Source organism: Myripristis murdjan, chromosome 1, assembly GCF_902150065.1.
Source record: "Myripristis murdjan chromosome 1, fMyrMur1.1, whole genome shotgun sequence".
NCBI lineage: Eukaryota > Metazoa > Chordata > Actinopteri > Holocentriformes > Holocentridae > Myripristis > Myripristis murdjan.
Genome location: NC_043980.1, coordinates 1888048 through 1904119, shown reverse-complemented (window position 1 = coordinate 1904119; position 16072 = coordinate 1888048). Strand labels below are relative to the sequence as shown.

The 16072-nt window shown below is 47.1% G+C and overlaps 1 protein-coding gene across 1 annotated transcript in view; it reads right to left on the bottom strand.

The window, feature by feature from the left end:
- sos1 (son of sevenless homolog 1 (Drosophila)) overlaps positions 1-16072 on the bottom strand; it is a 49427-nt gene that overhangs the window by 21456 nt on the left and 11899 nt on the right. The window contains exons 3-10 of the mRNA XM_030068811.1: positions 15773-15904; positions 15412-15576; positions 13412-13621; positions 11898-12041; positions 11665-11775; positions 11330-11428; positions 7788-7915; positions 2411-3072 (exon numbers count right to left, since the gene is read on the bottom strand). Coding sequence (XP_029924671.1) covers positions 2411-3072; positions 7788-7915; positions 11330-11428; positions 11665-11775; positions 11898-12041; positions 13412-13621; positions 15412-15576; positions 15773-15904 — 1651 coding nt within the window. The remainder of the gene's footprint in view (positions 1-2410; positions 3073-7787; positions 7916-11329; positions 11429-11664; positions 11776-11897; positions 12042-13411; positions 13622-15411; positions 15577-15772; positions 15905-16072) is intronic.

Genomic DNA, 16072 nt, shown 5'->3' with positions numbered 1-16072 from the left:
ACTGATTTAAAAGTTCCTGCTGGGACAGGAAATGATGTCATTCCTGCACCTGGAGGCCACGGAGAGCTCTGATTGGCCGTTAAAATGTCTGTTTTGACTGGACGGCACGAGCTCACGACGCAGGTAGGGGACAGCAGTGTGTGTGTGTGTGTGCGTGTGTGTGTTCCCCCTGCTGCGTGCTCTGCAGGCCAAGGTAGGGGGGTCTAGACAGGAAGCACCTTTTTCCCCTTCTAAAAAAAAAATCGCCCCAGTGCACACACACACACACACACACACACACACACACTGCTGTTCCTCAAGAGGCCCATTAACCAGCCAATCAGCAGGGGGGCACGTCTGTTTCCTCCCTCTGTGTGACAGACAGATGATGTTTTGTCCCACACTCAGCAGGACCTGAAGGCAGCATCAGGACCGGCTCACTCACACACACACACACACACACACACATCTGACTGGGATCACCTGACGGTTTCCATGGAAATAAATCTGTGTGTGTGTGTGTGTGTGTGTGTGTGTGTGTGTGCTCATGAATCTTTTCCATCGCCTGCTTCCTGCCACACAGGAAGTGATGCGTTCTCACTTCCTGCTTGGTTTGGAATGAATATGCAGAAGAAGAACGAGCTGCGATCAGACCCAGTCGCTACCTGGTCTGCACTGAGCATGTGCGGCTGTCAACAAAGATAGGATGGAAGGGAGATGTCTCACTCGACAGGTCACCTGATCTTGGCAAAAAACAAGGTGTTTACGGGAATCCAGCAGCATTTTGGGTAAAATCTCCTTTTTCCCCGACTTCCCCAGTCTGAGACCAGAGGCTAACGACTCCCATAGACTTCAAGTCTTTATGCTAAGCTAACAGGAAATTCTACCCATAGGAACCGAACCACTGGACGAGTCAAGGAACCACGAAGCACATTCAGCAAAGAGACGCCATGTGGTTCCTTGACAAAAAACAACAAAAAAAGACTACAAGTACAAATATATATATATGCTGGTCCCAGTTGAGTTCCAGTTATTTTATTCCAGCAGTTTGTATTTTTTATTTATTACTTAACGTATTGGCTGTGGCTCTTTTGGTTCATGATAAGCATTATGCATGGGGTTTATGGCTCAGCACTGTAACTGCTGCTGCTGTGAGATGCCTTTTAAAAATAGATTCATCCCCCCGTCGACTAATTCATGCGACGGCTCGATCCGGGAGAACAATGCCGGTGCCCGTCGGCAGCAGATAAACAGGACAGTGACTTGATTTTCTCATTTGTCAGCTGCTGTTATCAGGACCGAGCGACGCTCAAACAAAGCAGGTCGCCGGGTCGCCGCCCGTGACGTCAGATGTCCTGGACTCACAGAGACGCCTGGGACCGAGCATCAGGGCCACCGTAGGAGAAAAAATGAAGCCAGGGGGTATTCAGAGAAAAACACTCAGAATTTCCAAAATAAAGTTCTAGATTTATCAAAAAAAAAAAAAAAACAGATTTAAAAGTGATGTTGGGTCAGATTTGTTGTGTTTAGACCAGAGCAGATGTAAGGGTCCTCGCAGGGCAAAAATTACTTTTCAAATAGGGGATCCGCAGGTCAGTGAGAGTCAAACTTTAAGAAGCTACACTTTTGGCGCTTTTTCACGAGCACCTACTCGGCTCGACTCTACTCGGTTTGTTGTTTTCCATTAGGTGGTAGTACCTGGTACCAGGTACTATTTTAGTACCTACTCTGCCGGGGTCAAGACGAAAATGTGATGTAAACGCCGTGCAGGCCACTGATTGGACAGGGAGTGACGACACATGAGAGCGACTCCTTCACGAAAATCAAACCCAGCATTTTTTTTAAAAACAGCAGCAGCGACCGTGCGCGTTGATCATCGTTGAAGTTGGCAAGCAAACCAGTACCATGGTCAAATGAAGAGGTGGAGACTTTTCTGTGCTTGGGGGCGGGGCCGCGTTGCTATGACGACTCCACCCATGATGAGGTGGTACTCAGTTGTAATGGAAAATGAAACCGAGTCGAGTAGGTGCTAGTGGAAAAGCGCCATTAGAGAACCGGTTCTTGGTTCATTTACCTCCTCCAACCTCCACTCACCTCCCATCATGGATCCATATTAAAGGGGAGGTGAATGAACTAAGAACTGGATTCAGCAAAGTGAAGCTAAAGTAAAAGAAAAAAACATTTTCATTTATTTTGTTTGACTCATAAATTTGGGCGTTTTTTTCCTGGAAATTTACCAGTGTTTTTTTTCCCCCTTGAAATATTACCCCTCCCTCCCCCAGCTCCCAAAATGTTCCTCCCTTTCGACGGCCCTAACATGTATGGGATGGCTGAGACATGTAGGGACTGAAAACCCTGGAGACACGTGTCCCGTCAAAAGTGTGTGAACTCATGCAGAGATGTATGAAGGCAGAAGGGTGCCGGCTCTCACCTGCGTACATGTGGAAGGTCAGCCTCTCGATGAGCTTCAGCACCGTCCCGGCCTTGATGATGGGGATCCCCGACTTGGACTGGACGTTCTCCTCGAACACCACGTTCTCCTCGGAGTCCGCCTCGGCGAAGCGGTACACCTCGGCGCCCGGCAGCCTCATCTGCTCCTCCTTCTCCTCCTGCATCATGGCCGAGTCCAGCATTCGCTCCAGCGTGCTGCGGTACTGCAGCGAGATCAGCGCCGCCATCCAGCCGTTCTTCTCCTCGGCCGACTTGGCGGCGAACACCACGCTGTTGCCGTCCTTCAGGATGATCTCGAAGGCGTGGCGGTACTCGCCCTCCTTGTCGTCCTTGTCATTGATCTGGACTTTGCGCATGAAGAACTTTTCCTTCAGCCGGTACTCGGCGGTGGAGCCGGCCCCCGGCAGCCTCGGCGGGCCGTGGTTGGACTTGCAGCAGATCATCAGGCCATCGAACAGGAAGATGTGGCGCTCGTGTTTGGCGCCCACGCGTGTCAGCGTCCCCTCCATGATGAACTCATTGCAGCACTGGCCGATGTCCTTCCCCTCCCAGCCATCGATGTTTTTCTGGATCTCGTTCATCTTCTTGATGGCGAGGTGCTTCCCCTTCATCTGATGGCTGTAGAAACGACAGGCCGACTCGCTGCGGGGCGGCGGCGGAGGGCGGGGCATAAGAAAGGAAGAGGTATGACATCAGGAGGATGAAAAGATGAGGGAGAAGGAGAACAGAAAGAGAGAAGAGAGTTAAGACCCAGGACAAAGACAGAACGTCAACATGATTATTCTGCTAAACAGGAAGTGGGTCTATTCTTCACTGTGAATTCACGGAGGAAACGTCTCCAGAGCCGAGGCGACGGCTGCTCACTGTGAGTATTTGTGTTTGGTCGGCTAAAGACGGAGGGGTTAGTGCTACGACCTGCTCCTAATCTCACAAGGAATTCAGATGAATTTCAGCTGAGACAGAGTTACTTACATTCAAGGAATAGTTCACCCCGAAAGAAAAACTCACTCCTCTGTTCACCTCCAAGTCAGAGGAAACTCTTCCACTGCAGCTGCTTGAAAAACCCACTGAGGCTGAGACTTACAGCTCCACAAATATTCATACAACGCTGCACACATTTCTACAAACAGCTCCTGTGACAATAATCCAAGAGGTCTTTTTTTTAGCCAGATGATTGCACTGTGGGTCCAAAAGTCCAACATTTAAATCTTTATTTCTTAGAAATTTCCAACACTCACAGTGCGCAAAACATTTGGACTGTGATGCAGGAGCTGTTAGTAGAAATTTGCGAGAATATTTTTTTGTTTTGGAGCTGTAAGTAGAAAGCCACATTTTGTTATGAGCCAGAGCTACAAGGATGAACTCTGAGGTCCGGACACCCTTCAGTGGCATTTCAGCTGAGGGAGGTAAAAGTGGACAATAGTCCTTTGGGGTGGACTATCCCTTTAATGTATCATTGGGTTGTCAATTTGTTTTTCTACACCAGTTTTAACGCAGCGAGCACTGAGAGGCACAACGGTGTTTTGGATTTCTATAAACGCTACGGTGCACAAGCCCGGAGAGGAAATGAGGTCAGAGTCCGGCCTCAGCAGGGATAAAGACCAAGACTGGAAAACAAAATGTTACTGAGGAAAAAAATCAAACAAACTGTTACTGAGGATAAAATTCAAGATTAAAAACATAATGAAAAGACCTGGCTGGCGTATATATATATGTTTAGATACTGAGTGTTCAAAATATAAGAACTGGCTGCTCTGGACAAAACCCCTGAGGTGAAGCTCTGACATTTTACTCTTCACCTTTAAAATCCAAATCCGTCACAAAGAGGAGACGGAGACAAAGAGGAGGAGACGTCTGAAGGAGGTTCAGGCCTCGAGGGAACTCGACCCGACGCTCCCACTCTTTTAGGGAGTCGGGACGCATTTAAGGACCTACGGACGTGTCAGCTGTCGCTCTCAGAACGTCGTCTTGACTCAAAATCGACAGTGGCCAAATTCTCAAATCACATATTTTCAACACACAAAGTTTAACAATGTGCAAATGTGTTGATTATGAGTAAACAACGTGTTGTTTATTTGCAAACACCTTATTTAGCAAAACGTCGGTGTTGCATGTTGACCTGAGAGGCGCTGAAACGGGGCTAAAAATGAGCCACATGAGCTCAGCAAAACATCTGAATGTGTGATCTCAACCTTAACCTCAACTTTAAACTTTCACAGGACACTCATTCAGTTTTCAAATGTTCCAGGTTGGAAAACACGTCCATAAATTTCCAAGTTCTCCAGGACGCGTGGGATCCCTGTGGATCATGGATCCACACAGGAGGCAGTGCTGATATTTTGAACACTCAGGACATTTGCTTTCCACAGATGTTTGAGCGTCTCGACAGGCTGAGAGTCGAGACGTCGTCGGCCGGTCAGGACCGCCGGCGGCCCGAGGGACGCGGCCGTCCACGGCGCTACAGATTGGCTGAGGGGAGGGTTAGACAATCAGAGCGGAGATGAGGCTGAATCTAGTAAACAACCACGGCGGCAAAGCAGCTTACTCTGGTTTCTGTGGACGCAACGGCTGGCGTCAGCTCTCCTGAGGGGAGGAGGAAGAGGAGGAGGAGGAGGAGGAGGCCTTCATACCAGCACCTCAGAGAGCAGGAGCAGCGAGGAGGAGCCTGAGGCGGCTGAAAAAAATCTCAATTCCTCAGAGCTCGAGCGGTACAGAGCCTCACTCACACACCTGGACGCTCTCAGCTCAGGGCGACTAACCAGCTTCTCCTATGTGAGATGTGAAGTGGTGAAGAGAGCTGGCAGCTTGCACCGGGCGGGGAGTTAACCCGGTTTAGCCTGGTTAAGGCCGGCTTAGGGAAGCGAGTGGGGCTGATCCAGCAGCAGAGCGGCCGCTCGCTCGCTCGGTCCCCCCGCTCGCTCCAGGCAGCACCGGTAATCAGTTTAGGATGCAAATAACTTGCAGGACGCTAGCGCTCTGAGTGTTTTGCAGCTCTGTCGATGCACATCCTCAATCGGATAACGCCGACGCCGAAACCTACCGTAAAATAAGCCATCCTTTCCCCATGAAAACCACCGGAGAGCAGCGAGAACGTGGAGAAGTTTATGTCCTCATGTCCACCTTCCTCCTCACCGCTCATCGATCTGTCCTCCGACGTACAGCCGCTCTGATGGGAAAACTCCACACAGCCTCGACGTGACGATCAAACCAGCGAACAAAGGGCGATCGAGCTCCTTCCTCTCCCTCTCTCCCTCTCTCTCTCTCTCTCTCAGTCTGTTCTTTCTTCCAAACAGAGAACAATAACAGCAGAACAGCTCGGCCCAGTTCCTGACGCAACTTCCTTCTCACAACAAGGCGCTGATCACCCCCCCACCACCACACCACACCCCTGTCGGCGACCTACGACCCCCCGCCCCCCCCACACGCCCGCCCGGTCTATTTTGGGTCCAAAGGGAAACGGGGACTAAGCCTGTTGGGCGTTGGAAGGATGGGAGGAGTACTGCAATAGTACTGGGACTGGATTAATGTGTGTGTGTGTGTGTGTGTGCGCGCGCACACCTCTTATTGTTGTTGTGCACATTCTGCACAATCAGTGTTTATGTTTCAGTACCCTTTCCAGCAGATTATTTCAATTGTGAGAGAGTAGAATGCCTGTGCACGGCTCTGTGTGTGTGTGTGTGTGTGTGTGTGTGTGTGTGTGTCAGTGTTTATTCTCAGTGTGAGCAGACATGTAGGCCTACCTGTTTTTATTTTTACTTGTTTTTTCAATAATGTTCCCACTTTGAAAAAATAATGAAAAAATGTTTCAGCTACCCCTGACCAGTGCAAAAAAATACATAATAAAATAAAAATGGTAGAAAAAAGCCTTATTGCACATTTACTCAATGTCATTGCCACTGTGTTTTTCTTTTTATCTATTTATTATTATTATTATTATTATTATCATTATTATTATGTGTAATTATATTTTTGGCTAATTTTGTGGGAATTTTCTTATAGTTACATTTTAATAATAATTATATACTGCCTATTAAAATATTTTTAAAAAGCTTTCTTGTAACTTATTTTTTTCCTTCAAATTTTCCAGTAATATATATATATTTTTTTGTAATTTTCCTGTAATTATTTACTTATTTCTTGCACATTTTGGGATGCTTATTACTAATTTGCTCCCTGTCTTTTCTTCTTTTCTCTTTTTTTTTTTTTTTTTTTTGAACGAAATCACTGAATTTGCTTGTTTTGCTTGTTTAAACCTGGAAGGAAAATTAAATATAAAATATGCTTTACTGAACTTACATGTACATTTTCTCACTGAACCTAGTATAGCTCCACCTTCAGGAGACCCAGAGGGAGAACTGAACATAAATGCGCTTCATCAAACTTAAATTTATATTATTTATTCAACTTACTATAGCATAGGATAATTATTTTAGGAATTATACATTACTGTAATTTTTTTTTTAAATAAAGTAAGTCTTTTAAAAAAAAACTCACATACCCCCTGCAGTACCCTGACGGACCTCCAGGGGTCAACATCTGGTGTTAATGGAACAACTGTTTCGTGTCTTTTAATTTCTCAACGTCGTAACATTTCCTGAGAAAAACAAAAACTACCCAAAACTTATTTTTGCTATCCATGACATCACAAATCTTCAGCTTCTCTGGAGTGAGGGCCTCATCAGCCAATCAGGCGTCTCGCACAGATTCTGCACAAGTCAGATCTCCTCCCCGGAGCCTCAGGTCGCCGTGACATTCAGAAGACGTGGCTGTGGTGATTCATGACTGCCGGATCCAGGCTGTGACAACGTGAAATTATACAGTTTTCTTCTTCTGTGGTGTGAACGGTGAACAGGAAGCAGTTTGATTAGTGTGATGTTTGATCCTGCAGTTCTTTGCAACATCTCGGCTTCATCTGCGACGTTTAGGAGGAGCTCCTCCTCCTCCTCTGTCCACTTCCTGTTCCCGTCAGATTTGGACGTTGCTGAGACGTTTGGAAGCAGATCGGCTCTCACGTTTGAAGCTAAACTCTGGATGTCAACAAACCGCTCACATCCAGCAGACGGGTTCTCATTAACGTTTACTGTTCTGTCTTATTCTGTGGGGGAGGTGAACAAAACATGAACACAATGCAAGGAGAGGGGAGGTGGGTGGAGGTTTGGGGAGGAGCATGGCACTGAGGGGAGGAGCATGGAGCTGAGGGGAGGAGCATGGAGCTGGGGAGGTTTGGGGATGTGAACAGAAGTGAATGTAGGTGAATGGAGGTGAATGTAGGTAAATGGAGGTGAATGGAGGTAAATGTAGGTGAATGGAGGTGCGTGGAGGTGCGTGGAGCTGCGGGGAGGTGCAGACAGGCGTACCTGAGCCTCCTCTTGGCCAGACTCCTGGAGCAGATCCTCTCCATGCTGCTCTGCAGGTTGAGCAGCGCCGTGATGGCCTGCTTCAGACACTCCTTATCCTCCTCATCCTCACTCTTCTCCTCCAGTTGCTGTGGAGAGAGGAGCAGAGATGAGGAGGAGGTCAGGGGAGAGGGGGAGGAGGAGGAGGAGGAGGAGGAGGAGGAGGAGGAGGTCAGGCGGTCGGTCGGCCGCGAGGCAAGGTGACGTGCTAAAGCTGAACTCATGAGGCAGATTAGGAGCTGAGGGGAGAACAAGCTCTCCCCCCTCCTCCTCCTCCTGCTGTACTCCCCCCCACCTCCTCCCACATGAACCCAGCACAAACTCTGTGCAGTTTGATTCAGCTGAGCACATCCACAACACTTTCCATTTACTATAAACCACATAAACACTGCATTTACTTTCCAGAAACTGTGACAGTGAGCACATGTGCAGGTTCACTTCTGCACTGGAGCTTTGGTTTTAACTGGAAAAAAAAAAAAAAAAAACGGTAAAATGAGGATAATGTGTGTGTTTTTGCTGGGGCTTGAATAAAACCAGTATGTTTTCTTACATTTGGGGGAACATGATTTGTACTCTGTAGCTCCACAGCACTTCATGTATGATGCTATATACTGTCACATTTAACCTTTACATTAAAGAATGGCAGCTGCCATGATTTGGACATTGCATTTATCCATATTGTGATTTCGACACCATTTTGATTAATTGTGCAGCCCTCGTCAAAAACTCAGACAAGTACACCAAAACTCTACAAAATCACAGTAAAATGAGTAAACGTCATGAGTTAAATCCTGAATGTGGGAGCGAGCCTTCATCGGACCCTGTGCCCGTCGGTGGGCTCACATACTGGACCCATATCTGACCTTTTAATATCAGAGTGTCCATTTCTTGAACCTCAGATATGAAACATTGATTATAAAATCGAATACAAAAGAACTGTGATACTTAAATGAATCGATTTTTCTCCACACTCAGATATGAAACAAATGAAAAAAGTCTGTCACCTTGTTTTGAGCCCTGTGCTTTTAAAACGTGACGGTGCAGTGATCGGATGCATCGCTCGCTAAATTTGACCTGTAATTCAACAAGTGAACAAACACTGTAGCGCCCCCCGGAGGCCACTCGGGACAATTAAAAAAAAAAAAAAAAAAAACGAGAGTAGAGCGAAGAGACGCGTCATTCAGTCAAGTTTCATCAAAGTCCAGCGGCGGTGACAGAGCGGGGCCTGTCCAGCGTCCCGTCCCCGATTTCAACCCAACCAAAACAAAACAAGGGAAAACAAGGAAAAGGGGAACAAATGGTGGAAACAATTCACAGCAGCGCAGACGTTACAGCAGACATCACATCGGGAGGCTGGACGGAGCTGCCAGGACAACTCTCCAGAAGAAAAGAAAAGAAAAAACACTGAGTTTCACAGGTTTTAACAGCACTGCTTCATCTGCTTCTAATACTGGACCAATTGTACGTTTATGACCTTCATTTTCATCTGAAGTTCTGATTCTGTTTGAATACGTTTTAAATTAAGCTGTAAACCGTCTTATTTATTATAACTTTGCTCTAAATGTGCTGGAAAGGCTGCTGTGACTTGGGCCGATTCAGAAGAAAACAATCTGCTGATTCTGGGCTCAGATCAGCAGGATCTCCTTGTTCCTGAATCCCATGTCAGAGTAGAATCTGCTGAGGGGATCAGCTGCAGGCCTGAGACACGGCCAGCAGGGGGCAGCACAGTTGGAGCCTTTAGAAGAGTATAGGAAAGTATAAGAAAAAGTAAAAAAAAAAAAAAAATCCTACTTTTTCTCAATTTTCTCATAAATTTCCTACTTTAAGCGTGTTGGATTGTCAGCAAGACGGCTTAATGCCGCTGCAAAGTTCGGCTAAATTTTGGAGAGGGAGAATCTAGCATGGTGATTTCCAGCAGGGTCCTTTGACCTCTGACCTCCAGCTGTGTGAATGAAAATGGGTTCTCTCCCCTTTGCAGACACGCCCACCTTCTGCTAATCCCATGCAGTTTGGGCCCCAAAGCCTGCAGTCCACATGTGTTCTTGTGGCCTGTTGTAAAATGGTGTGTGTGTGCAGACTGGGGCCTAAACAGTCTTGGAGCTGCATCCGTTGGCTTTGACTGGAAAGCTGAGACTCTTGTGGATTCAATGAGCCACATTTGATTCCTGTGTGATGATGTTGGCCCCCATAGCAGCCATTTCACTGCAGGCAGAGACTTTTGTCAAACGTGAAAAATCGGAATACGGAATCGCAATACCCAGGTATCGCATCGGAAGGTAAATACATTGTCCCAGTTTCTCCTGGTCCAGAAGCAGAACCAGAGTGAGCTAAATCCTCCCTCCCCCCTCCAGCCCCCCAGCCTCCCAGCAGCCTCTGCAGTAAGCTGTGGAGGTATTTCAGAGATTTAGCCCTGGCCGAAGCCAAAGGAGCTTACAGTGGCAGGGAGAGTCCTGGAGCGAGCGGGCAGACTGTGAACTCACCAGCAGCCTGGCCCATACTGGGAGACCATACTGGGAGACCATACTGGGAGACCATACTGGGAGACAACGGTCAGCGGCTCGGTTCTCAACTTCAAACCCACAGAGACCAGAACTCAGAACCTGCAGGGCTGGTTTGTGTTCTACAAGCAAGACATCATGAACTCAGTGGGGCTTAGGCCATACCCTTGCCCCCCGCCCCGCCGAAACATGTCATTAGTAGAACTGCAGATGAAGACTCGTTTCCTTTTTGGCACCTTAAATGCCTCGCTACGACAGATTATTGGACAAATGAAGGCTCATTCAGTCCCACGTTACTTTCCACTGTTTTGATCTATCATTAACAACAAATGTCATCATGTATTTTTATAACTATTCCCTGCTGAGCGGCGTCACTCTGTGGGAAAAACTGGAGTAACTGTCATAATTTTAATATTATCTTGAATAATGTTGCCACAAATTACCATGAAAAATCGTGACATTATTTTAGGTGAGATTATTTTATCGCCCACCCTTAAAAACGATACCTGGGTCGATTCGATATGTACTGCGATTCTCAATCAAATTCGAGGTTGTGATTTTTCTCATCTGTGTTTCAGCTTTTCAAAACACGACCCTGGCCAAAGGGACAGTGAAAGGGTAAAACACAAAAACACGCCGGCTCCTGATTGGCCAAGACATAAACAGTGTCACTCATGGACAAGAATTCATGTGTGTCCGCCTGCAGCTCAGAGGAAGGAAATGTGGAACATTTAGGAAGCAGATGATTGGTTCTCCTGTGGTTCTGCAGCCAGTCAGCAGCACAGAGCCTCAATGCGAGTGCAAATCTGCTCAAACTCACAGCATTTTACAGCCATGGATTATAATTTCAGTTTATAATCCTGTCTCACTGACCCACACAGATTCTGCTCTGTTTAGCTCAGTGCTGCCCCCGCTGGACACAACACAGACCTGCAGGCTGTTTAGCTCAGTGCTGCCCCCGCTGGACACAACACTGACCTGCAGGCTGTTTCTCTTTGTTCTCACCTTCAGGATCTCGAAGTGGTGCAGACAGTGGTAGACGGGGGTCAGCAGCAGGCGGGGCAGAACGTACTGGACGGCCTCCTTAAAGCCTTCACAGATAGACTGGACACACACACACACACACACACACACACACACACACACACACACACACACACACAGGATGTTCACTTTGGTGCAGACTCTCGGTTCTCACATGGCAGTGCTGATTTACTGTGATCTGGATGTTTCAGTTGTTTATTTGTTTGATTTGTGAGGGACGGTGTGTTAATATGGTGACAAACTGTCAGCTGTCAGGTGTTTGGTGGGCGGGGCTGAGGCGGGTGGGCGGGGCTGACCTGCAGGTAGAAGGCGGCGCCCGGTTTGGACAGCTGGCTCAGGAAGTGCTCGTGGAAGCCGGAGCGCAGGATGTCCTGAGCGTACGTCTCATACGGGTCAAACGCCAGCTCCTGCCAATCACACGCCAAAACACACGTTAGACAGGAGCGAGCTCTGGCACACACACACACACACACACACACACACACACACACACACACACACACACACACACACACACACACACACACACCTCGGCCAGGTCCTCGAAGCAGCTGCCCACCAGTGGGTGAGGACTGCCCTCGTCCGTCATCTCCACCGTGTCCTCGATCAGACCGAGCAGCTTCACCGTCACCTCGTGGATATCAACAATACGACTGAAGATACTGTCCACGTCCTGGGAGAGAGAGAGAGAGAGAGAGACAGAGAGAGAGAGAGAGAGAGAGACTCTTCAGAGAGACTCCTCAGTCTTGGCTCTGGTGTAGTAGACACTAGAATGTATAATCACTAACATGGACTCTTCCACATCAACTGGCGCTTTTCCACGAGCACCTACTCGGCTCGACTGTACTCGGTTTGTAAGTTTTTCCATCAGGTGGCAGTTCCTGGTACCAGGTACTATTTTAGTACCGACTCGGCCGGGGTTCTAAGCGAGCTGAGTCGAGCCGAAAATGTGACGTAAACGCCGTGCAGGCCACTGATTGGACAGGGAGTAAAGACACATGAGAGCGACTCCTGCACGAAAACCAAACCCGGCATTTTTTAAAAAGAAAAAACAGCAACAGCGACCGTGCGCATTAATCGTCACTGAAGTTGGCAAAGTTGGAAAATGGCAAGCAAACCGGTACCGTGGTCAAACGAAGAGGTGGAGACTTTTCTGTGCTTGGTGGTGGGGCCGCGTTGCTATGACGACTCCACCGACGGTGAGGTGGGACTCAATTGTAATGGAAAACCACCGAAACCGAGGCGAGCCGAGAAGAGTCGAGTAGGTGCTTCCCTGTTAGACAGTGAACCTGTTTTCCAGACCACAGCCAAATAAAAGCCTCCTTGAAGCTCTCAGGTCAACTTAGTGACAGAAAAACTGAATTACCTCCTGCTTACAAACGAGCCCCAGACAGTGGAGACACATTCATCATGACCTTGAACTCACCTCAGAATATGACCAATATCGGTACATGTCCCTACCAGAGACAGTGTAAACAAGGTCACTGATGATATCAATATGATATCTCAAAAGCTGACCTTATCAGACAAACATGGAAGGCGGTTAAGAAACATCGAGAAATGGTGATGATGACATCACCAACCAAACGAGCCGACTCACGCTTCAGCTAACGTACAATTAGGAACAAAAAACACAAATACACCAACTTCCCCTCAGGGATCCATAAAGCATTTCTGACTCTGATTCTGACATGAAGCTTGACGATACCGAGAATACCATCATATTTATATATAGACAGATATAGATATATATATATACACTTTCTTAGTGCTGTATCCTCACAATTTTTAGTGTCGACTCAGGCTCGGCATTTCAATATGAAGACTCACATTTTGGTTTTTTTTCCCCCCTAGGATGGCAATGGAATGGTTCTCATTTTGGCTTACAGGGGAAGGTCAGGGGTTCGGTTTATGACAGCTACCACTGTTACGACTCGTAAAAATGACTAAAAACATAGTCGTGTCTAACAGGTGAGTTCAGTCGAAGTGCGCGACGCGGCCCTGTCAGAGCGCAGCAGGTGGGCGGACAGGAAGTGGACGTACGTGCTGGGAGAAGAGCATGGCGTTGGAGGCGAACGGCTCCCGGAACACCTTGATGATGAGGTCGAGCTGACGCAGGAACTGCCGCCCGTCCGCCATGAAGCTCTTGACCAGCTCGTAGTAGCTCTGCTCCTCGCTCGCCGACGGCTCCTCGTCCATCAGGGGGAAGCCGCTGATGTCCTCCTCGTCCTGGTGGAACATGTCCATCAGCACCTGGGACACACGGGCAGAGACGGGGAGGGGCGTTAGGATTACAGATTAGATTTGGGCCAGCGGCTGATCCCCTCAGCAGATTCTACTCTGACATGGGATTCAGGAACAAGGAGATCCTGCTGATCTGAGCCCAGAATCAGCAAATTGTTTTCTTCTGAATCGGCCCAAGTCACAGCAACGTCTCTTCAGAGTCCAGATGCTGAGGAGGAGGTTGGGGTTCTGGACTCAGACCAGCAGGATTTCCTTCAGACTGGATCCCACAGGAGGAGGACAAACTAGCGTCACCGGTTTCTACGACTTTAATCTCAGAATTTTCGAGTTTTTTTCTCACAAATTTGTGATTTTATAATCTCTGAATTTTTTTCTTCTCGTAAATTTGTGAATTTTTTCGCATGAATTTGACCACTTTAATCTCAGAGAATATTCAAGTTTCTTTCTCATGAACATAATCTTGACTTTAATCTCAGAAATTCAGAGGTTTTTTTTCTCTTACCCTCCCTCTCTGGACTCCTACAGTGGCACTAATACGCTGCTGTACAGAAAAGACTAGATTAGATCATAATTAAAATATACACTAGGAAATAAGTGAGCTATTCTAAACATCCTGAAAAGCAGGATACACAAATGAGAAACAGTAAGGGAATATGATGAAAACAAGTGTGTCAGATTACAGATTAAGAATAGTGTTGCAAAATTCCCGGAATTTTCAAAGTTGGAAAATTTCCATGGGAATTTTCGGAAAATAACGGGAATAGACGGGAATAAACAGGAATAAATGGGAATTTTCGGGAATTTATATTCACTGCATTCACTCGGTCATAAACATGTATGCATAATAAACATTTTGGCTTGTTATAAGCAGATATGCATGCAAACATGTTACATTATAATGAGTTTCCAGGGAATTTTCGGGAATTTTCATAACCAGCAATGAGTCTTTTACATCGCTATGGAGGAATTTTGGCCCACTCTTCTTTACAGAAATGTTTTAATTCAGCCAAACTCGAGGGTTTTCGAGCATGAAAGGCCTGTTTAAGGTTATGCCACAGCATCTCAATTGGATTTAAGTCTGGACTTTGACTAGGCCACTCCAAAACCTTCATTTTTTTTTTAAACCATTCAGAGGTGGACCTGCTGGTGTGTTTTGGATCATTGTCCTGCTGCATAACCCAAGTGCGCCTGAGTTTGAGGTCATGAACTGATGGCCGGACATTGTCCTTTAGGATTTTCTAGACTATTGCCACGAATTTGCCTCAAACCACTTCCAGTCTTAATGCAGCCAAGGTGGTGTGTGTATCCCACTGATGCCTGTTGATGCATATTTCACACATACCAAGAATTGCATTGGAAGCACTCTACCAGCAATAATTTAGCATCTGCTTGAAGGCAAAAACACAAACAATTTATTTGTGTAGATAATTGTAAATAAATTCAGGCAGAAAGGGGTTAAGTTAACAACAACAAAAACGAAAATTTCCAAAATTCCCAAGCTTACATTTCCATTGAAACTTTTTAAAAACCTCATTCAAATTGATGACAAGAAAAAAAAAAAGAAATTTCCCAAAATTCCCGAGCCGAATTTTCCCAGGAATTTTTGGAAAAATTGGAAAAAAAGTGACAGCAAAAATCTCCTGAAAATTTCCAATATTCCAGAGCAAAATTTCCACGAGAATTTTCGGAAACTTTCCGGGAAATTTACCGGCAACTTTCCACCCTTTTGCAAAACTAATTGTATGTATGTGTGTGTGTGTGTGTATATATGTGTGTGTGCGTGTGTGTGCGCGGGTCACCTTGTCAGCGCACATGGCCACGGTGATGTCCTGCTGGGAGATCTCGTAGTGGCGGATGTTCCTCACGTAGTTGCCGGCAAGCTTCAGGATGTCGGCGGAGATGTACTCCAGCACCGCCACCATGTACACCGACACCTGGTGGTCGATCTTGTAGCCCAGCACCTCCTGCGGCGCAAAGCATCATGGGAAACGCAGTTCACATGACAGAAGATGAATTTCCTGCTAAACTAGCCTCGCCTCGTCGGTCTGTTCAAACGTCTGCAGAGGAGTCAATGGACCTCATGTGCACTGGAACGTGGTGTGTGTGTGTGTGTGTGTGTGTGTGTGTGTGTGTGTGTGTGTGTGTGTGTGTGTGTCGGACCTTGAGCAGTGGGTGGATCTTGTCGACGGGCAGAGCCAGCGGGTTCCTCCTCTTCCTCTTCTCGATGGCGGCCTGGGCGTCGGCGATCGCCCACTTATCGATCGGATGAGGGAAACTCTTCTGAACGCGCTCCTTCAGCACGAGGAAGAGGAGGGAGAGGGGGGTCAGAGAGAGGAACACACACACACACACACACACACACACACACACACACACACACTGCAGCACTGTCCCACTGGTGTGTTTGGGGGGGGTTTACAACACGGTTCCAGTGTAATTTGAATTTTTGTTCATTTCTGT